Source organism: Harpia harpyja, chromosome 1 (assembly GCF_026419915.1).
Source record: "Harpia harpyja isolate bHarHar1 chromosome 1, bHarHar1 primary haplotype, whole genome shotgun sequence".
NCBI lineage: Eukaryota > Metazoa > Chordata > Aves > Accipitriformes > Accipitridae > Harpia > Harpia harpyja.
Window position 1 is genome coordinate 60,214,750 of NC_068940.1, and position 23,580 is coordinate 60,238,329.

General features: G+C 38.9%; 1 protein-coding gene across 5 annotated transcripts in view; it reads left to right on the forward strand.

Annotated features, from left to right (window-relative positions):
- VPS41 (VPS41 subunit of HOPS complex) overlaps positions 1–23,580 on the forward strand; it is a 121,251-nt gene that overhangs the window by 76,164 nt on the left and 21,507 nt on the right. For all 5 annotated transcript variants that reach the window (XM_052796178.1, XM_052796187.1, XM_052796168.1 and 2 more), the window contains exons 12-24: positions 1,858–1,987; positions 3,707–3,822; positions 5,384–5,440; positions 7,752–7,813; positions 8,585–8,666; positions 13,835–13,927; positions 14,431–14,558; positions 15,340–15,484; positions 16,734–16,775; positions 16,902–16,952; positions 18,210–18,347; positions 21,276–21,330; positions 22,429–22,569. In XM_052796178.1, coding sequence (XP_052652138.1) covers positions 1,858–1,987; positions 3,707–3,822; positions 5,384–5,440; positions 7,752–7,813; positions 8,585–8,666; positions 13,835–13,927; positions 14,431–14,558; positions 15,340–15,484; positions 16,734–16,775; positions 16,902–16,952; positions 18,210–18,347; positions 21,276–21,330; positions 22,429–22,569 — 1,240 coding nt within the window. The remainder of the gene's footprint in view (positions 1–1,857; positions 1,988–3,706; positions 3,823–5,383; positions 5,441–7,751; positions 7,814–8,584; positions 8,667–13,834; positions 13,928–14,430; positions 14,559–15,339; positions 15,485–16,733; positions 16,776–16,901; positions 16,953–18,209; positions 18,348–21,275; positions 21,331–22,428; positions 22,570–23,580) is intronic.

Consider the following 23,580-nt stretch of genomic DNA (forward strand, 5'->3'; position numbering starts at 1 on the left):
CATGTCAGCCGTTTTTCCTGTGCGCAGGTGAGTGCCGTGTCACTCTCCAACATTTATTTCATATTGCCAAATAAAAGGCGAGGCAGCGGAAGAAATCCTTGAAGTTGCGGTGTGAGAACGGCAGATGCTCTTGATCATCTCTTTGATAGTAGGTCTGCATTAGACAACCATCACCATAGTAACCTTAAGCAACTGGGTGCACAAGTTGCTAGGCAATGAAATGCTGTAGGTTCAAACAAATGCTCAAGCCTGCTGAAATCAATAGGGTTAGCTTCCAGCTCTGCTGCAGGATGTCAGATTATTATTTCTTTATTTATATTAAGGAGAAAAATAATGTCACGGCAGTGTCTCCCAAGAGAGCCAGTGCAGTAGTCTTCTGGTGTGGGAGAGTTGGTGAAAGAAAAGGAGGTAAACAAATGGGATAAGGAAGGGGGAGGAAAAAATGGGTTGAAATGCTAGGGAGCAAGGAAATTGGGAAGCCACCGTTAATGAAGTAGCAGCATGGGAAAGGAACTAGTGTAAAGGAGGTAGTGACTGATAAAGGTTAAAGTCATTCTAACTGCTTCAGGAAAGAAAGGTGAAAAGAGAATTTCAGGTGATACAATGGTAATAGAACATAGGAAAGAGATTTTTTTCATGTATTTGCTCTTAATTAGCCTTTTAAACAAACTCCAAATGCTGGACTTCGATAACTTCTCAGTCCTCTGGGTAACTCCAGTAAGGAAACAAAAGTACTCTCCTCCCTGACACCATGTCAGTGCCCTGGTGTGGTGGGAACCCCTCTGTAACTGTCTTGGCTCCATGGAGCCGGAGCTGCCTGAGCTTGCAGCAGAAATGCCGCTCGCTACAAATGCTGTTGGGTTGTGAGGAACACTGTTCTTCCTACGCTTGATTTCACAGCTTTCAAACGACAGCTTCCTATTTGTTACAAATTGGATCAGAATTGAACTCATGGCTTGCTTTGATGTTTTTTTCTTTTTTTTTTTTTTTTTCTTCTCACTTGCACTGGAACAGCACAATTGAGAAAATACCTGAGTGGTGCTGCTGCCAAATGGGTAGGCTAGAGCTGTGTAAATCCACTTTGTATGTCTCCTTGCTCTTTTATTCTGCATTTTGTTATAATTCACAGCCAGAAGTAGAAATTAGGGGATTGTCTTGGACCTTGACTTAATTAAAAATAGAGCTAGTTGAAGACAGTGGTTTCCCTTGGATGGAAGATGAAAATCCATTATGTCTTACCATTACCACCTACATTGCACTTTAAAGTTCATGTTACTCTAAAATCATCGGCACAGCAAGGGTTTTAGATTATTCTCAGATTAATTTTTCCCTCCTGCTGCTGGATGCTTAAAAGTGCAAACTTAAACACTAGCTAAAAAACCCCCATGTTCATCTTGGTACCAGAATATCATTGATTCATAGAGCTCTGTCCTTCGGGGACTGGGCCCAGCTGAGAACGTGTCTTAAATTGTTCTGTTGCTTGTTGAATGCAATGGTTGATGATCATCTGTGATAGCCCTGACAACTTCTGTGACCAAGAGCAGAAAAATAGCAAGCAAACTCAGGGGAAGGGTTAGACCTGTGTCTTGTCTAAACCTCCTCTCTGCTGATCTGTTCAAGGGAAGCAAGCCAAGACTAGGAATAACGTTCCTTTGTGTTTCAGATGCGATTACAGCTACTCTGTGGGGCACAACTTTGCAGGTTGTATGGTTCGCAACTGAGTACCCAGTGCAAAGTACTGGGCTTTTAGGAATGTTTGCAGCTGTTGAATTTCAGCCTCATTTGTAGATGACCATCAGTTGGCATTACTAAGCTAAATCGTGTAGGATGCAACTAAGATGTTGGTGTTTTTTCTAGGAAGTGGAGTGTTGTGCAAGGCCTAGACTGGATATTGTACAACCCCTACCTGAGTCCTGTGAAGAGATCTCTTCTGATGCACTAACAGTACGAGGATTTCAGGAAAATGAATGTAGAGATTATCATTTAGGTAAGTGTTCTTAATGTTGTTTTATTTTCATAACTTGGTTAAAAAAGACTTGATTTGGGAGGACTCGGCCTCCTTTTTCATTTTTATGCCATCTCCTTGAATAACTATCTATAACTGCTTATGACACTGAAGTGTAAAGTGGAAATCCACAAGAACCAGTCACATGAAAGAAAACAAATGTGTATATTTAAACATCATGATTTGTAATGCCATCTATTAAGTCAGACATACTGGGGAAGGCAGAAATATACATCTTGTGTAACATCCAGTATCGTGGAAGGCAGTATCTTTGATGGAGATGTATTCAATATGTGATCCATTGGAGCTCTTGTGTCTCTTTGGACTCAAACGGCTTCAGGAATAGTGAAATGAGTGGTGCAGTGTCTGGAAAAGCTCCTTTAGAGACAAAGATGGAATAAATAAGATGCACCTGGATCAACTTAAAAGGGGCACACTGATATTTAGCTTCCCTGTACTGACAAAGCTGTCGGTGTATAACAGACCCCAGAATGGTAAAATGTAATGAATAGAAACTGGAGTTTGGCAAGTTCAGCCTAGAAGATAAGTTTAATTATGTAACAGGCAGGAAGATTAAGCCCTGGCACAATATATACCAGAGTCTCTTAAATAAGGTGGGACGGTTTTCTGATATATATGTTGTAGTTCAGAAAGATGCATGGCAAAGCTGATGCAGATTTCCTTGGTGAAGATTATATAGCCTGTGTTATACAGAAACATTCCTTCTGGCTTTTAAAATCCATGAATCTGATTTTTAAGCATCTTCTCTGGCAGCATGCTTCAAATCATAGGCTTGGCAGGCCTCTTTGTGTACATCAATGCCCCTAAGCCACTAGAAGTATAGTATATCTCCTCCAGATCTCCAAAATATCTCTGCTGCTATCAATAGAATTGGGATTTCTTTATACCTGTCCCTAAGCAGAACATTGATGTCCACAGTTGTACTTTTATGCTTAATGAATATTCTAGTTAATCTGACAAGGCTAAATTTTTTTGATGGCTTTAAAACAAACATTATTATGTGAATTGCTTATCAGTTCAGGAGTGTATTTGTATGCATGTGTAGATACAGATAAAGGATGGGGGGTGGTTTTCTTTCCTGTACCTACAAAATATTGATGGTGTTTCTTCATGGGTTCTGTGGAAATAATAACTATTCTGAACAGTCATCTTCTGTGTCTGATTTTTACCTTTAAGTACATTTTTACTTTGAGCTTACTCAAAAATAAAGGCTTATGGTATAAGCAAATGCATTATACATATAACCTTAACTTATAGCATTGCAAATGCATTGCTGTAATGATGTGCTGTGTCCCCAGGGGTTATGGCATCTATCATTTATGCTTTTGATGGCCTTGACCTTGATGGGGAGGATAAGTTTATTGCAGGCTGTGTAGTGTAATAGTCCTCTAAAAGTATAATAATGTGTTCTAAACCATCATAAAGTTTACACATAGTGGATGAATCAGAATTTGCAATAAGCTGTAGTGATTTTTTTATTTTTTTTTAAAGATGTTTTGCCATTTAAACCAGTTTTAATTTATTGGAGAATACAGCTTCCCAAACAAGCATGTTCTGCAGGTGTAGCCTTGCTGTCTTCCTTGCATCTCCTCTTTCTAAATTCCCCTCAAGGGTGTACTAAAAAGCAGGGCTTTACTTAAGGAAAATGTAATAATAATAAAACTTTGTATGCATTTGCAGAGTATTCGGAAGGTGAATCACTTTTTTATATCATCAGCCCAAGAGATGTGGTTGTGGCTAAAGAGCGGGACCAAGATGACCACATTGACTGGCTTCTTGAAAAGAAGAAATACGAAGTAATTTTTACAACATTCTTTCCTTCAGGCTTTCTTGGTTTGGAAATTGGAGTGGCATGATGAACTTTGCTAGGTCATTTGGATTGGATAGTTTCTGTTCCTGTAGTCATTAACAAAATGCTTGTAAAGGGTAGGAGTTGACTATACATCTCTTCATCTCTCTGGAGAGTTAGTCTTCCTACTGAAACAACTCATCGGAATTGTACCCAAGTGAGATAGCTGAATTAGATGCTGTGAATGCTGCTCTCAGCATCAGATATGAAATGTGTTAGCTATCACTGAAAATTACTAAAGCTGGTTTTTGGCTTTAAAGCAGCAGAACAGTTAACTAATGAGCTACGTGGGTATTTTTCTAGATCTATCCTAACTAAAGAGGGAAGGGAGATGGACTTGATGAGCGATATTAGATTTTTCCCATTCTATATTACTTCCACTATAAAAGGTTGTGTTAGAGTACTGTGCATTGCTCTGCGTTACCTACCTTCAGCGCTGAAGCTTTTAAAAGTAAAATAATACAGGCTCGAACTGTAGGTATTGGTGCTCAAAGTAGTGTTACTCCCCAAAAAGCAGAGCTGATATTAAAAAACAAGGGTATACAGCTCCCTTGGAAAAAAGCAGCTCAGTATTTGGTTGCATAAATATTGGTGTGTTTAAGCATGTATATCTAAACACCTAAAACAATAATAATAAATTCTTACAGACAGTATCATGCACCTACTGTTCCAGTTCCTGATGTCCTGAAGTTAATGACTTAGAACACTTGTTACGATGCATAAAGTAACTTGCAAATTCTTATTTACGTGTTATTTGTTGGATGCCCATTATAAGAAAAAAATATGCGGGAAAGCCATTCAGCATGTATTCCTTTTGTTAATGCAGTCATGATATTCCTCATGCAGATTTGTTTAAATCCTTGTGGATTGTTTTGCATCTGAATGGCAAACTCATATGATGAGTGCAGTTTTGCAGTTTATGTAAATCACAGCATTTGGTCCCTGAAGACTCCAGTAATTTGCAAGTGACAGCTGTGCGTGTGCCTTTATGAAAGCCATTCAAGGTAGTAGATAGATTGTGTGTTATGATGTATGTTAAAGTTTTAATTTTGTTTGTAAAAGTGCCAGCTTTGTTTCTTTGAAAGAAGTAGAACGGCAAATGGTACTTAAATATAAATCAGTCTGGAGAAGACTTTTGGTCTGCGGAAGTGAAAGGTAGCCTTCCCCCACCCCCCTTCCTGATGATTTTTTTCACAGGTTTTGGTAGTGAAGGGTTCTCATTTGAAAATGATCCAATGCGATTGCATTGTCTGTTTTGTTGTAATCTTGCGATTTGATCCTAATATAGTAATGTGGAGTGAACCCAGATGGAAACAAAAGTAGTTTTCGGTTGACTGCTTTTGTTTGAGTATGAATTCAAAGCTGTTCATCCAACCATGGCATTAAAAAATTCTAGTGCTTCAAACACCCTGCTCTGAAAAATAGTTGATTTATGCAGTTCTAGAGCTTTCTGTATTGAAAGTTTGTGTATTTGGCTAGTATCTCTGTTTTCTACTTTTTTAATATAGGAAGCTTTGATGGCAGCTGAGATCAGTCAGAAAACCATAAAAAAGCACAAGATTTTGGTAAGTCTCAAAACTTCTATTCAAACAAAATATCTGACGTCTTTTAGAATGCTGTGAGATACTACAAATACATTCCCTGTTCTGTATTGCACCAGACAATAGCTGTTAGGCATACTCCAACTAGCATTCGATTTCTTGGTTTCAGCTGCAGAACAGGAATGCTAGGATGTGAAACACGAAAGGATCTGGATTTTATGAAGGTGCTATTGACATTAAAAAGAAGAGAATTCCACTTCTCTGATTGCTGATGGGGTTTTTGTTTGCTTTTACTTCTGTATTAAATTTGCTGTTGTTTCAAGTAACACACAGTATTGCAATATTAAGAGATTGGGTGGGGGGTGACACATTTCTCTAACTTTTACCTTGTACATGTGACAGGGTTTTGGCAGGAGTTTAAAAGGTGCAATTGGAAGACCTTTTAAATGCTATTGAAATTCAGTTGCAGTTTCACACCTAGCTCTCGTATTGCTTTGCAGTTCTCATCATTTTACATAGTTAAGCTCCTTTTCTCCTGTGTAGTTATTTCCCATGTTTATAGTCCCTTCACAGAGCAACAAAGGCTCTCGATGTTTAAGAGAAAAGAAGGGGGGTAATGTAATAGCCACAAAAGCATCGCTAGTTTTAGCTCTTTTGTTTGTTTGTTTGAATTGACATCAGTGTGATCACATCGGTATTTCATTAATACTGCTGCATTTTTAAATGGAAGTTTGTATTTAAGTACAAAGTGTTAGAAGATGTGTTTAATTTTTAGCCAGATCACTGCTATAATATACCCACTGTATATCAGTATGTCTTAAAAATTCTTTTCTTCTCGTGTAGTCCAGAAGTTGAATCAAGACCTAATAGCATGCCATCACCTATCACAGAGTTTGTATGATTTAGCTGCTCTGTGACCCTTGCAAAAGATGTAAAGAATTCTTAAAGGAGGTCCTTGGCAATACATTAGGAGAAGAAAGAAAAAAAAAAAAAAGCTTTTCTCTTGGTTTGCAGAAATTTGCTCTGCTAGGATGAAATTCAGTGTGGGTACATACAAGCAGAGTTGTTGAGTGTTTGGTCTCTAATGCAAAACCCACAGAACATGTTGAGGGAAAAAACGTTGACATCAAGCCTTAAGTGAAGGATTAGTGGTACAGGGATTTAAAACAACTCATGTTCTCACTGCCCAGCAGCTATCAGACCAATGACACCACACTCACAACCTGTCTGGTGGTCTTGAGAATTTTTTAGGTTGCAGTAATGATCACTGCCCCTCTGCGTCTCTTGAGCAGAATGCAAGGGTCCTAAACAACCACAGATGTACAGCTCCTTTCCTTACACTGTCTTCTCTGCTCACTGGGGAGCTGGCCTGCAGGAGAAAGAGGCTGCCAAAAATCTTCATTCTTGAGAATGGTGAAGTTGAAAATACAAAGGTGGTTCCTATAGTGGAATGAAATGCTAAAATCTGGTGTATGTGCATGATTATTTTTTTTTTTTAAACTTTGTAGTAGATTGGCCAATTGAAGTTGTTGGATACCTCTGTTCATATTCTGCTCCGCTTGGTACTGTCCTTGATATTGATCAAAAATTTATGTTGTGCCTCAGAAGACCCAAATGTTTGTTTTTGTAGGAAACAAGGAGTTGTTTTTATTGTACAGCTCTTTTTTTTTTTTTTTTTTTTTGTCCTGGAAACAATGTGCTTTTAGTGATGTGATTCTTAAGTTATGCAGTGGGTACACTGGGTTTGAGACCAGTGTTGAGATTACAGCAGAAGGGATGGCTATTTTGCCAAAATTTTAATATATTAAACACTTACCAGAAAAATTTTACAGCTGACCTGTGTGATAAACTCTTGAGAAGGGGAATTTCGTATGTAATAATACGTAATAATCTTGCTAAATTCTTGGTAGTGCCTTTACTTTATGGAGCAGCACTAGGATTTATATTCTCAACCAATGTTTTTCCCACCTGCAGACTTTGTGTTGACAAAGTAAGTGTCTCATACCATGGCTGGTGTTTTTCTTTTTGGGATAACTAATGCAAGCACTGAATGATCAGCTATGTGTTTTGAACAATCCTTAATATGTCTTCTCAGCATCTGTGAGGTTATGAGAATTAATTAAAAGAGCATCTTAATTTGAACACGAGTGGTCTATGCAAGTATTGTATTGACTGTTCTGTGGGCCCTACATCTAAAGGAGAACTCAGGGTATCCACTTAGGGCCTGGTGCTTGACTTAACAGCAGTGCATACAACTGGAATGATAGTTATTGTGGCAGTCAAGTAGTTGACTTCCAAACTTTTGTAACTAATTCTTTATTTTTATTCCCTTTAGGACATTGGCTTAGCCTATATAAATCACCTAGTGGAGAAAGGAGAGTATGACATGGCTGCTCGGTAACATTATTAGATTTTCTTTGCTGGCTAAAGTGTGTTAGGGGGAGGGCGCACGAAACAAAGGCAAATTATTGATTCTGAAGTATTTTGTGATGTTGATTTTCTATGTGTTCTGGAGTTTCTGAAGTTCCAAAACATACAGATGTATTACTGTGTCCTATATTTTCTTGCCTGTAGTGACCCAAAAGTTACTGTAAACTTTCTGAAGTTTAGCTAGAATTGAGGCATATATATTTTTGAAAGACAGCCTTGATTTTTCAAAGTCACACTAGATTTTCAAAACTAAGATTTTCTTTGGATGTTGATAATCTAAGTTTATTAGTGTGTCATTACATGTAAGACTATCAGAAAATAATTTGTGGTTATGTGGGTGTAAACAAAAATGTCAAATATGGGTATCTAAAGTAAGGATCAGAAATTACCTGAGGTTTGTGTTTTCATGTATGTGTAAGCGTAAGCATATCTTTTTAAGCGCTCAATTTTTCTCAGCTGAGATTTAAAAACTTCACTCATAAAGCTAATATGGCCCTAATCAATAAGGGTGAATGCATAGTAAGCAGTTAAGTCCTCTTGGATGCAACAAAATTGTAAGATCTGAAAGGAAGAATACCTGGCATGCTCTGCTTGAAGCGATGGTTGCCAAAGTAAGTCACCTTTGAAAGTGTCTGTATAGGGAGAAGAAAGAAAAAGGAATCCTTGCAGTAATGCTGTCACATTTGTATTATTCTATGTACCTACTTTTTGTTCTCTCCCCTTTCATCTTCCTTCCAGAAAGTGCCAGAAAATTCTGGGCAGAAACACAGAACTCTGGGAATTTGAAGTTTACAAGTTTAAAGAAATAGGTCAGCTTAAAGTAAGTTAATTTCTGTCTCTGCACTCAAGTAATTGGTATGCTGTATTTACCATATGTTTTGACCAAGTATCTAAAGGCTTGCATTTAATGGCCATAGTGTGGTAGCAGGATACAATGCTGCCCTTGAAATTCCTGCCCAGACCTCTAGTTGTACAGTTGTCTTTCAGATTGATGTGTATATGTTAACATGCCTCAGAACAGGGTTGGAGGCATAGCACATCCAGCTACTCAGCTACCTATTTTTCACTTGTTGACAGCCCTCAAGTAAAAGACCCACCCCTAAGGCCTTTACTTGCAAAGATGCTCACAGTTAAATGCATCTTTCCCATTTGCTTTTCACTTCCTTCCAGTATGTCCTGAAAAATCCTACCCAAACTCTTAAGGAAAAGAGCCTCTGTGGGTGCCAGCCTTTCCTCAAAATCCTTGCAACAGAGCTTTAAGTGTCAAAGAACAGTTAAATTGCAAAGCAACAAGGAAAACCGATGTTGTGTGCTAGAAATGGTGGCAAGAAAGAGGATCAGTCTGCCCTGTCTTGTTTTCCCTGGTCGCAAGCCAGCTACCATAACAGTACACGTTTAATGTGAGATTCTCAGTTAATAAATTGCCCAGGACATAAGGCTATAGCGCTGTCACTGCCAAACCAGTAGAAAACATTATGCACACTCCCTTTGGTAACACGTGTACATTTATTTCTGAATTTTATGTCTTCCTATTCAAACTCAATGAGCCAAAAAGGACATATTATTAAGATCTCACAGCATGCAGTCCCTTGCTAGTTTTGAGCTGTTTTATTCTGTTCAAAGAGTGAAAATGTTTCAGCATTACAGTTTTCAGAAATGTCTGGCTTTTGTTTTAGAGCCAGTCCAGTGCAAGAACAGTCTTGCCTTTTGTATGAGTTCTTAGTGGTTCGGTGCACTCTTTGCCACCTTGGAAGATGAAATCTCATGTTTCTCTCTATTCCAATCCAATAAAGGACCTGAGTGCAGGTACAGGTGAAATTTTGATACACTGCTTCTTAGTCCTTTTAGGTTTATTTTGTTTTTTAGATGCAAGTGTCTGGAATGGATGTTTCTCTTGTCTCCACTTATGTCATCCAGCAGACTGTAAAATATAAAAATATTTGCAGGTTTGCTGCAAAAACATCTCTGCTAAATTACTGCCTTTCTAAACAGTTGGTTGTTTTCAGCCCCTTGAAAGTGGACTTAGAAAAATATAAGATGCAGTCTGTTACATTATTCAGCTTCAAGTTGCAGTTCTAGATGATGCCTCTCTTATTTTACTATTTCAATTGCATATAACTTTTCCCAAGTTCCTAAAGACACCTGAATATCATAAAGGATGAACTAAGTTAAGCCAAATCTAAATGAAGCCGTTGTTGTAATGCTTGGGGTCGCTTGTATGCTATTTGGAATTTTTACCTATTTACCCAACCAGCAGGTATTAAACACAGTAGTGTAACTGGGCTATGATGGCTTTAAGCCTTAAGCCCTGATGAGGAGACTCTGTTTGAGATTTGGAGACAAGATGTATTTTGAAAGGGAATTTTCTTAAAGAATTTGCACCGCAGGTAAGTGGTTGCCTGAAATCTTGACGTTTCCAATCTAACGTGATTTGCCAATAGCTAAGGTGGTAGTAAAACTAAAGGTTTAAACTTTCCTTCCTGCAGAGGGACTAATTAGTGATACCCCAATGTGGGGCGAGTGTCTTGGTTGTTTGCTTGTGGGTTTAGGGGGTTTTTGAGTGTTCTGTACTAAAAGGCCCTGTTTGGCTACCAGAGGCTGCATTTTGGTATCTTGATGTCTCTCCTCTCTTCAGTGAATGTCCTCTGGCAAACCTTGTTATGGTAATTTCAAGATTTTAGAGCCTTGCAATGATCTGCTCCTCTCCTCCTCCAGCAGCGGTGGTTTGTGGAGTTATGTGTTAGTGCTCAAGTCACTTCAGTGTAAAATCCAATGTCTCAGCTCAAACAACTGAGGAAGGTGGATTCAAAGGAAGATGCCAAACTCTGCGAGTGCTGGCTGTTGTGGCATGAGGGATACACTCCATTCTGTTGACTCTGCTGTGACAGCAGTGACTTTCAGCAGGGGTGCAGAATGATCAGCTGGCGGCAGCAATGCTTTAATGACCAAAATGTTGGCTAGAGGACTGTCCTGGTTTCAGCTGGGATAGAGTTAACTGTCTTCCTAGTAGCTGGTACAGTGCTATGTTTTGAGTTCAGTATGCGAAGAATGTTGATAACACTGATGTTTTCAGTTGTTGCTCAGTAGTGTTTAGACTAATGTCAAGGATTTTTCAGCTTCTCATGCCCAGCCAGTGAGAAAGCTGGAGGGGCACAAGAAGTTGGCACAGGACACAGCCAGGGCACCTGACCCAAAGTGGCCAACGGTGTATTCCATACCATGTGACGTCCCATCTAGTATAGGAACGGGGAAGTGGGGGCAGGGATTCACCGCTGGGGGACTGGCTGGGTGTCAGTCGGCGGGTGGTGAGCAATTGCACTGCGCATCATTTGTACATTCCAATCCTTTCATTATTGCTGTTGTCATTTTATTAGTGTTATCATTATCATTATTAGTTTCTTCTTTTCTGTTCTATTAAACTGTTCTTATCTCAACCCATGGGTTTTGCTTCTTTTCCCGATTTTCTCCCCCATCCCACTGAGTGGGGGGGAGTGAGTGAGCGGCTGCGTGGTGTTTAGTTGCTGGCTGGGGTTAAACCACGACAAGGACACATGAAGGACTTCACCTGACTGTGGTGGGCATAGCATAGAGCAGCATTATCCAGACAGCCTCTTTCATCTCATAGGTATCCTCTGAGGAATAAATAATTGTGGTTTGGGCTTATTGGTGAAATGTTTTAGGCTATCCCAAGTCAACTTTTATATGGGCTTTCTTGTGTATACCCCATCCTTATACCTATGGATCAAAAGTCTGAAAGCAGGTCTTAAGAAAAAAAAAAAAGAAAATATTTCTGTGTACAGTATGCTTTTTTTATTTAAAGTCACTTTCACCATGTGATTCAGGAATTGATACAAAGGCATCCTGATTCTGGAGCTTTTTTGTCTGACCTCACTCCTTAACTACTGCTTAAAAATAAAATAGGAAGAGTTTTTAACTTCCAGCATGGGTCTTAGTTCACCTTTGTGCCTAGGCTTAAAAATAACTTGGATGCTTCTCAGTCTTTATTGAGCACGGGGGCCAAACTGCAGGACATGGGCAGGAGAGATTTCCTTCCCGAGGCAGCCTGGCCCCCACGCAACGAGGCAGCTGCACTGCTCCTCAGCTCCCTCTGCGACCAAACCGCAGCCAAGAGTTGCAGCAAAGCCTGCCGGGTGAGGCTGTTCATTTAAGAGGTGGCAGGAACGTAGAAAGTGGGAATGAAAACAGCCATTGGATAATGTCCTCTGCCTTCGAGTCTCCAGCTGATGTCCAGCCTGCTTTCTTTATGGCTGGAAGAGGCTTTTTTATGAGGGGTCAGGAATATGATTCCTCAGGGCAGCTGGCAAGACCATGCCCTGAGTTAGCTATTAAATTCTGTGACAGACGGTAGGAGCTGATATTGGCAGCATGCTACGTTGCGAAGTCTGCCCAAGCTCAAACAGCGTGGGGAGAGAAGAGGTCTCCTGTGAGCAATGAACTTTTAATTTTTGCAAAGTCATTAACAATGCTTTTTTTATTGGTCTTTTATTTTTCCCTCCTTTTTCACCTACAGATGGAAGACTTTAATGAAATATGTAACTTAGGCAATTGTTTTGATTTAAATACTAAGAGAATTTGTTGTGAATAGTCATTGCTGTCTGTAAAACTGCAAAAAAAATTGATGTAGTGAGGCGTTATTTCTCCTGCTTTGTTCCAGCAACTTCAGTAACAAAATGCTACTGCACCAGGTGCCATTAGTGGGCAACAGGCAACATCTCTGAGTGTTTGGAGGAATTTCATCAGTGTTGGGCCTTCAGCTACAAACCCCAAAGTCCCAACACAGCTGGTAGCAGTAGGGTTTATTTTGGCAGGTGGTAATAACCTTGGCCTCTAGTTGCATGGAATAATAGTGCTAATAAGATGCTGTGCTGAAATTCCAGGGTATGAGCTGGTTCATTGTGTCAGGTTCTTGTCTCCTGCCAGCCAGAATGCAATTCCTTAACACCTCTGTCGTGGTTTCAGCCCAGCCGGTAACAAAGGACCACACGCAGCCGCTCGCTCACTCCTCCCGCCCCCCTCCGGTGGAATAGGGAGGAGACGGAGGAGAGAAAAGAAAAAAAAACCTGGAACCTCGAGGGTTGAGATAAGGGCAGTTTACTGGGACAACACACAAAAAGGTTACAACAACAACAACGGTACTAATGAAAGAATATACAAAAAGAGTGATGCACAGTGGAACTGCTCACCACCCAGAACCCGACACTCCGCCACCGAAAATCGAGAGACCTCCCCCCGGCCCGCTCCCCATTTATATACTGAACATGATGTCACATGGTATGGAATAGCTCCTTGGCTAGTTCAGGTCAGCTGCCCCGGCTATGCCCCCCCCCACCTCCCAGGTTCCTGTAAAAATTAACTCTATCCCAGCTGAACCCAGGACAACCTCCTATAGAGCAACAGATCACACACCTTCACCCTTTCCATGGAGAGATGTATTCTCAAATTAATTTTCATTTGGGTTCGTAAAAATAGCTGGCAAAACAGAACTCTTCATAAAATGTAGTGACCTCGCAGTAAGTCTTAAATCAAAAGTACCCATCTTTCAGCTAATGAATGCTTATACCTTTTTACAAGATGTAAGACCAAGACTGGACAAGATGGATTTTGAAAACTTTCTTCTTTTGAGGAGTCTTGTATGGGTTTTATTTTCTAAATGACTAACAGCAAATATTCCGACTTCTCTAAGTGTAATGACTGACTCTCCCGTTCTAACTAGTACCTTACCACCTATCTTTCTAATGATAATTTCAGATAAGTAATACAATTCCAATGTGTGCAATCCTGAAGTAAATAACTTCAGGATACTGCTTACAAATATGAATATACAGCACTTCCAGGGTTTACCAAGAGCCATGTTTTGCGTGTAGCTTTGGTTTTTTTTGTTTCACAATTCTTTTTTTTCTATCATCAGTGTACCAGGATGTTACGTGTCATTCACCTTCTGACACTTTGTTCTCTTTGGTCCTATAGGCAATTAGTCGTTACTTGCCCAGACGGGATCCAGTTTTGAAACCTCTGATCTATGAAATGGTCCTGCATGAGTTTTTGGAGAGTGACTACGAGGTACTGCAGCCTGACGCGTCCACATGTAATGGCTATTGCCAGCCAAACACCCTCAGCAATTTAGAATTCTGACAGCAAATTCTCGGTTGTATTTGAACAGATTATCAATGGACAGTTCCACAATAATGAAAAGATTAAAAAGATGAATTTTGGTTTTATTTTTAAGAGAATAAGTAGAATGTTCTTAAGAGTGCGCAAATACTGTGAGATGGGTTATTTATTATAAATACTGTTATGTTTAGTTTGTTTAATGTAGCATAAGTGGTTGAGGTGCTGCACAAAGCCTACAGCACCTGGAAGAGACTCAGCTTCATGAATCTTAATGACATTGCCCTAAGAAGGAAAATCTGTGTTCTGCACTGTGCACGTCTGTGGGCACGTAAAAGTGGCTTACAGGTGAAGCACAGCAGGTATCATCTCAGAGGCTTAGCTGAAGCTTTGATGTTTTGAAATGTTCCTTAGGCAGTTCTTTCTATTGCTGTTACAATCTCTTACACTTTTAGGGTTTTGCAACCCTGATAAAAGAGTGGCCTGGAGATCTCTACAACAACACAATCATAGTTCAAGCTGTAGTGGATCACCTGAAGAAAGATCCACAGAACAGGACTTTGCTACGAACGCTTGCAGAATTGTAAGTACAATTTTAAACTCCTGTTGCAAAAAGTAAGCTTGAAATAGTGTACTATAGTTGATAAATATTTGCCTAACTCTTAACAGAAATACCTGCTTTGCTGCAGTCTACAGCGTATCGGCACTCTCTCCTCCACTCTGCTGATTGCACAGCTTAGCAATTCTTTTCCCTTCCTTATAGAGTGTACACTGAGTATGAAAGCAAAGAGTTTAGTATAAGATTGGATTATCTGCTCCTCTTTCCAAAGCATAGCTAGCATTCTTCTTTATACTGTCAGAGGAAGCCTCTTCTGTAAAGTGTGCATTTCAGAATTACCCACAGGAAAATAAAATGGTGTTTTTTCCCCACTATTTCAAAAGTAGTATATTTAGGTTTACTGCGTGGCTGGAAATATGTGACTGGAAAATGTGCCAAAACTGATCTGGTTCTAGGCTATGTTTTTTAGCTCTGAAGAGAGTTCCAATTAGTTTCCAAAAATAGAAAAGCTAGTGTTTTGTGTGGCTTCCCCTGTGGTCTGAAAATGGGAAAATGAAAATGCAGAGAACCACAGGTCAGAACACAAATGCGGTAGCTGGTATAAACAGAGTTGAATTTAGTGTTACCCAGTGTTTTATTTTCCTTTAACAAAAATTAATCACAGTAACTATTTAGATATTTATCAAATCAAGTAGCATCCTAACAAGCTTTATATCCTAGAGTATATTTATATTTTCCCTCATAGGTGGTTTTCCTACACTTAGATATGTAAGATCACATGTATTATAACATTGTTTTTTATCAGGTATACTTACGACCAGCGCTATGGCAGAGCCTTAGAAATTTACCTAACTCTGAGGCACAAAGATGTCTTCCAGTTGATCCACAAGCACAATCTTTTCAGTTCCATCAGAGACAAAATTGTTCTGCTCATGGATTTTGATTCAGAGGTATGGTGATCCTAATGATTTTATATTCACTTTCCACTAGAGATATTTTAACAGATTAAAAATAGATGAGCTAAAGATAGTGTTAAGGCAGAGAGTGTGTTTGCTGTGTCTGGATACATTCTGATGTAAGGAAGATGACATTTGCCTAGACTGCAAAATAATTGACCCAAGGATGATTTTTTTCCTTTGTATTTCCATTTGAGTATCACTCATAGTAAGAAGAGTGCCAGATCTGAGATCGTTGTTGTGATTCTCAAGTAGACTTTCACCACAATATTCTTTCTGCATTTCTAATCAAATAATGCTATTAATAAGCCAAAGGAAGGAGGCAGTGAATTTATTGTGAGGCATATGTTAAATATACTTGCCACTTCTCTTTCACTGCAGTCAATTAATCTGCTTCTGAAAGTTTGCAAGGTTATTAACCTAAATTTCAAAAATCAAGAAGTGTGCATTTTGTGCTGAATTCAATCTTGTTTCTTCTCAGTTGGCTATAAAACCTCAGCAAATGAGTTTTGGTGTGATCCTTGGGGGGGAACCAAGTAGATCTGCTCTTTTTTCATTGCAGTGGTTGTGTAAGCACTGGAGTTAAAATATGGAGCCATCTCTACCAAAGATGATCAGCTTTGGTACGCTCATTCTAAACTACATGGGGGAAAAAAGAGTATAATTCGTTTTTATTAAATAGAGTAAATTGTATCAATCTGTGGTTTTGCATTTTTTGAATGCGAAGCAAGGTTTGCTCATGTAAGAGGAAGCAGAACTGGAATCCCGGTGGCCACTCTGCTTACATGGTCTTGTCTGCTTGTGTTACGGTACTGGTGTGCAGATAGTTTGGGGGAATCCAGTTGTAAGGCAAGTTGGGTCGTGTGTTTCTTATACAGCCATCACCCTGCAGTTCCATTTTGCAACGGGACAAATAGTATTTCTACGTCATTTGGCAGTGACTGCCTGTGACCCATGGTTCGATGGGTGTACTTCACCTGCAATATAAGTGCACAGTATTGATTGCTATTAGTGTGGAAACTTAGGAGAAGTATTCTGAAAGAATACATGATGTGTTCTTTTGTAATGCTGCACTATCGGGGAATGCTGATGTTATGCAAACTGCTCTCTGAATTACTGTTGCTGAAAAGAGTAGGTCTGCAATATCTATCTGACACCCATCAGTGAACAAGCATAGTACTATATAGAGTGTGAGAAAATGTGTGTACCTGTTTCATAATTGGGTTCTCTTTCTTTACTTTAGAAAGCAGTAGACATGCTTTTGGATAATGAAGATAAAATTTCCGTAAGTATTACAAGTTCATGGCATGCCAGTCCAATGCTTGCTTGTATTACCTGTCCTTTCAGTCCTGTAAACGTGATGTTCATCACATGTTTGCTCATCTCTTGGGTTTTGTTTGTTTTCTTTCAGATTGACAGAGTCATTGAAGAATTAGAAAACAGGCCTGAGCTACAGCATGTGGTAAATACTTCTGTTGGTTTCAAGTTGAGCTAAATAAACCCTTTGCTGGGCATATCTTTTACAGATGTGGTTATCCTGTCAAAGTGCACATGACACTGAAATGTCATAAATCATCAGAGCCAGAGTGGCTATTTTTGCTAATCCATTTTTTAACGTGGCCATAGCATTTTTTACAATAGTAAAATAATTTTAAAATGTGTACCTGTGAGAATTTCTTAACATACTGCTTACTTGTTAACATACGATGAGGTACTCCTTATGGCATTGCAGTCACTTGTCTTCTCTGGTCAGTTACTTCTTGCTTGTATCCCTCCTCTTTCCCTACACAAAAATGGGGTTGGATGGTGGGTGCAACTCTGAAGCACATTTTGCTGATCCATAGAGGCAGTGAACTGCTTTTCTTTCTAGAGCTGTAACTTCCATACGCTGCAGGAATGTTCTTGTTTGTGCAGAATTATAATATCACTGTAAGGCCGCGGCTCCGCATTGCTATTCCAAAAGCACCTCTTCGGTTTGAATGTGCTGTCAGTGGAATACGTAATGTGTAACTGTGGGCTTGGGCTGTATTAGTGAGGGAAGTTTAACTTGCTGCTGGGTACAGGTGTGGCTCAGGGCATCAATCTGGTGGAGAGCAGGTTGATGTGTTAGAGATCTGATAATAGGAAGCAGCTCTATGAAATGTGCAGCCTACAGCCCAAGAGCTTTGCAAAGACGACTGACTGTCAGTTTATGGAAGGGATGCATCAGTTTCAAAGTGTGAAGCCTACTTCCCTTTGAATAAAAGTGACCCTCGTGATTATTCTCAAGGCTTTTCTGTGCTCATCTAGGGAGGAAGGAGCTTTTCCATAGTATCTATACTTCAAGGTGCTTTGGTTAAAACATTTCATGTGGTAAAAATTTGATCTATAGTTATCTGCAATGATCAAGCATATCTAGATAACCAAAATGTTTCATTTGACATATTTCTCTGAAGTTTTACATAAAATTAAAAATCCAGTAGTTTCTTCAAATGTTAAAGAACTTAAGTTACTTAAGTGTAGCTGAAAACCCGTTTTACAGAGCTGGTTTTGGAGATTGCTGTGATGAGGGTACTTCAGAAAAATATAAAGTTAGTCTTTTGTATCAGGATTTAATCTCTGTGCCTTTTAGTATGTGTTAGCACATTCCTGAGGAAATTAGGAGGGGTTTTTTACTGGTGGAGAATGAATAATATTGTATAAGCAATTTTGAGTTCCGATTCTCTTTTTTGATTCCTAGTATTTGCACAAGCTCTTTAAAAGAGACCACCATAAAGGCCAACGATATCATGAGAAACAGATCAGCCTTTATGCTGAATATGATCGTCCAAACTTACTACCATTTCTCAGAGACAGCACGCACTGTCCACTAGAGAAGGTAAGCCCCCAAAATCTAAAACACAGATCCTCGATTTTTATGTCTGTAGCTTGTAGTGTTGTGAATTTGTAACTGGGTCTGGTACTGCCCTCTACTGCCGAAAGGAGGGATCCTTTGAGTTTGTGACCATCACCTGCAGAAGTTTGGTTTGCAGAGCTGGCTGACAGCTGAGACCTTCCTCTCTCAGCTCACAGGGCAGGAATTAGTGGGGATTTTTAATGCAGAAGTTCTGAATTCACACTTGATGCGTACCTACAGCATATCTACTCATCAGTGCCTGGCCTGACTGAGCAGCAGGTTGTGGCTGCAAGAAATCAACAATCATTTTGCCAAATCTAGGACTAGTCACTGTTAGATCTTGAAAAATGAGTAGCTGTAACTGGAGTTTTTCTAACTTTGTATTCTAAGGTCTTAGTTGCTTTCAAATAATATGCACAATATAACAGTCACTGAACTAGCAGAGCTAAAAGTATTTTGTCTTTGTACTTCCACCAGCAGACTTGGAATTTTACAGAATACCATCTTTCCACCTTCTTTAACCTTTCTACATTTTCCTTCCTTTCACTTTCTTGTCAAATGAAAATAAATAAATAAAGTTAAGGGCAGTCTTTGTTTTTTTTCCCCTGCTTGAATTAAAGTGAATAGAATGAAAATTTCAGTTTTCCTTTTTAGTTGGGCCAGTATTTTATTATTTCTGTTTCTTGCTGTTAATGGCTGAGCAGAGCAGACTCTGTGAAAGGATGCCTCTCTGTATGCAGCAATAATGATGACAGCAGTATTTTTAAATGTTATGCTGAATATCGCATTTTACGTGGTACACATTCTAAAGAGAACTAGTATTGTTCCTGGCACCTCTCTTATTTTGCATGCTTTTGTCAACTTTACTATGCAGCAGCAGGAAACAACTGCAAAATACTTTGTTAGGATTGCAGGCTTGGTCTTTGTTGAAACTGTCACACGAAACTAGGTTGTCTCAATGATCTTTTTAGGCAATGAGCCTGAGAGGTTTCCAGCCAGAGACTTTTGTCTACAATGTTTGGTTTTAACTCTCTGATTCTCTCTGAGTTTTTTGCCTTATGTATTATTTGTGCGGTCATGGTTTTATGTATAAAACCTTACCTGCACTTTTTTTTTTTCTTTTGGTGCAAATCAGTTTTAGTTATTGCAGATCCAGCCACCTATCTTCAGTGATGGGTGGTGCAGAAAAGTGCTGTGTGTAAATGATGCAAGCACATTGCTGACACTGCTTTGCTGAAGTTATGGGCTGTGAGCAAAAGTATGTCAGAGACCTGTGAACCTTTGGAAGGTCTGGTGCGATAATCACCAAAGTCAGAGAAAAGGATGTTAGAAAAAGCGTCGTTTTAACCTTACGTTAAAATGTTAATATGTTTCAGTAAGAAGCTAAGGAAGTGAGGAAAGATATCAACACTGTATAAAACTTAGTTGAATTTACTGTCACTGCTAATTCTGTAATTATACTTCTTACCATACATATCCTATAGTAACGCTTTTTGCCACATACAAATCTTTGTTCTAAGGAAATAAGGGGACCAAGAATTTCCAGTTACCAGTATTTTAAGTTCCTGTTAAGCAGATTCCAGTGCAGTGTATAAACTGCAAAAAGCCATGATATTTGAACAAATTCATGCTTATTATTGCTTTAAAGAAATTGTAAACCCGGCAGGAAGAAATAATTCTTGTTCTTTAAAAGTAAGCCACTTTTATTTAAGTGCAGTTCAGCAAATGTTTTATAAAATGAACTGAAAGAGAAGTATGAATGTTCCATGTTTTCCTCTAGAGGGAGCATGACAGTCAAGAAATATGCAGCATCCAGAATTACTGAATACCTGGTACTTTGTAGTTTAACTTCTAAGTGGAGAGAAAAAAGGCTGTCAGCTGTGTTTATAACTTATTAGTATTATTCATACCTTCATTCCCCTGACGTATCTGGTTGGTAATTCACTTACACCTACTCCGAAATTCATTGCCCATATCTCTAATCTTCATAGTAACCCATCTGAAATAATTCGAGAATGGAAGGAAAAGTTAATTCCTACCTACATCTCTAGCTATAGCTGTATCTTATGCATTTATAGTTTTGATTTCCAAGTATGAAAGTTTCTATCGGTGAACAGTTGTCTTCACAGGAATGCTATGAATCTTGAATTTGATTTCTGCTTCCAAATTGGAAATGGACATGGCATTGTTTATGGCATACCAGCCCTGCCAATTTTCTGTTACTAAAAATTTGTTGGTAATCAGTTTGGTAGTTTTGGTGATTGTGCTAAGTGTTTTTCAACTACACTCAGATTCTGTAACTGCTTATGGTATTTAGCCCTCGGGTCTTTAAACCAACTTTACAAGAAATGCTTCCTTCTTATTCTTTCATATTTGCACTAGATTATTTTTGTATTGTCTTCTTGGAGGTCACTGGTACAAAATTTGGAGGGCACTCTACCTCCCAAAACCATTCTGGTTATCCTGAGGAGATCTACAGTCTTGTGTTAGGAATAAATGTCAAGCAGACCTCCATCACTACAAACCTCGTAAGTCCACCCACAGGAAGCAAGTCTGACAGCAGATAACCTTAATGCTTTTGGACTAACCAACTTTTGGAAGCAGAAGAAAGAAGTTGCCAGTAGATTTAAAGGTAGAGATTGGCATAATCCAGACTGAAATACCTGTCTTGTCCCCAGATTTATTTAATCTTGGAGAAAAATAAAAAAAAAATGCCGTGGAGTTTCTTCTCTTAATTAATGCCAGAGGACCTGACAGTGCATACTAAGGGAGCTCTATTCCTGTCAAAATGAGTAATGCAACTTCATGGAAAAATATCTTTAAGCCTCTTGCAGCATTTGTGATCAATAAAATATCATGTTACATGGTTCCCTGTATTCTCTTTCCTTCCCCCCTTCCCTTAAATTCAAGGCTCTTGAGATCTGCCAACAGAGGAACTTTGTAGAAGAGACAGTCTATCTTCTGAGTAAGTAACACTCAATGTGATAAATTACAACATGCTTTTAATCTTGTCGTAAAGTTTATGCTGCGAAAATGTATGATGTATTGTCTAACATTGTTTAACACTCTTTCCCAGAGACAAAGTTGACATGCAGTCAGTACAACTGAATAACATGATTTAGAAAATAAAACAAAGCACTGGATTATTCATGTGATGTTTTAACTCCATATATTGTGTTACTGCATTTCTGATTTGGTGTTTTTCTGGCATTTTCGAGGTGTTGGGGGGCTATGGGGAACATGTTGGGGGGCAGATATTTTTGAGACAATCTCAAAGTGGAGAGTAATGCTGTCAGTTTGAAGAGGGGAGGAAAATGCTTTATTCTGAATACTTCTCAGAAGCTTAGTATTGTCTTTTGCTGAGGTGGAAGATTTGCTTATGTTGCCTTTTTTCTTTTTCCTTTTCTCTTTTTTAAATAAAATAAATTGTAAATTAACTCCTCCAGCAGGCCAAGGAATCTACCTCTGAATGGGAGGCATTGTAAGACTTAAGATTTTAATGTATGTTTATGTATTAGTCATGAACAGAATGGAAAGTGGTTTTTTAATCAATCTTTGTTTTAGTAAGAAGAATGTTTTGTGGACCGTTTGAGAGCAAAGCAGGATTTACTCATTAATTTATAGAAAGAATAGTTAGCGTTTCTGCTACTTCTTCCTCTTCCCTCCTCTCATTTTCCATGGGTGTAAGCTGTGCTATACTTAACTGCAAATTAAGAGTGCCCATGTGGGCTCTTAAAGGGGGCATTTCATGTCATAGTTCACATGCATACACATACACACACTCCCCCTTACGTTAGATGTTGCTGCAGTTCAGAACCCCTAATATGACCCAACACATCCTCAAGAAAGGCTCCAGGTCCCAGTGCTCCAAGTGCTTGTTTAGATTATACTGATTGCTCTGGGATTTGTGTTCCTACATCAGATTAGATTAGATAGATTTGCTTTTGGTTGAATTAGTCTGAGGCAACTTCACACTTATAAAATTTATATTGAAAGAGCTTCTTAAAGCACTGAGCATTGATAAGCATTTAGGATTTATAATCTACTTATTTCTGACTCCTAGGCAGAATGGGTAATAGCCGCAGTGCCTTGAAGATGATAATGGAAGAATTGCAAGATGTAGATAAAGCTATTGAATTTGCCAAGGAACAAGATGACGGAGAACTTTGGGAAGACCTCATTTTATATTCTATTGACAAACCACGTAAGTGGGATAGTTTCTCAGAAGCCTTGCATGTGCATTTTTTTGTGGAATGCTACTGCAGTTAAAGGATTGAATTATCCACGTGCATGTTAGCATGTTAGAGAAGGTGCTTATGGATGGCCAGGGAGGTGTTCTCGTTTGTGGAGCACAACATAGCTGTCCTACTGTGAATAAAAACTTCCAGTAAGGCAGTGTGTGGGCATGCTACAGAATGAGTGCTTAGGGATTTAACATTTGATAAAGTTCTGCATAGTTATGTCCTTAATGACAAATCAAGAGGAGAATGGTGTTTTTAATTTGGCAGAATGAGGCTTTATTTTTAGACAGCCTCAAAACACAGTCTGCAGGCGTGATGAAGATGTTGTGTAGTGTGTTTATTGCAGCTACTTCTCTTTGAAATTCTGAAAATAAAGAAAGAACATACACCTTTCTGCCCCTCAGTAGAATATCTAATTTGTTTTGTTTCTGTGGCACAAAGGTAAGATCTGTAACAATGAGTGCATTTTGTCTTTCATCCATTATATGAATAGCTACTACAGTTTAAAGTTTAGATGGACTCAAAAGCAGTCAGAATCTCATAAGCAACATCAGTTTTGTTCAGGAGGCAGATCCAGAGGAGTTCATAGGACTGAGAAAATAGGGAATTATTTTAACTATCTACTCCATTAGTTTTGCAACCTCTTCTGGGCTTTAAATCAAGGCTTTAAAGTCTCTCTTGGGATCTTTTTTCTGAAGCACTGAATGTCTTGTAGGATTAGTGTCAGAATACAAATCTTTTCATCCCTTCGCCACTAATTCTGACAGGAAGAAGCAACCAAAATCTGTTACTCCTTTAGAAGAATGGCATTCTCAACTTACCCATACTTAAATGCAGTGCATCACTAAAAGTGATGCTACAATTACTGACATCTTTAGAGCAAAAGGGATTCAAACCATATAGAATTCTCTCAGTTCCATCTGCCCATGTGCAGCGCAATTCCACTGATATTCCTTAGTTTTGGGGTCTGAAGA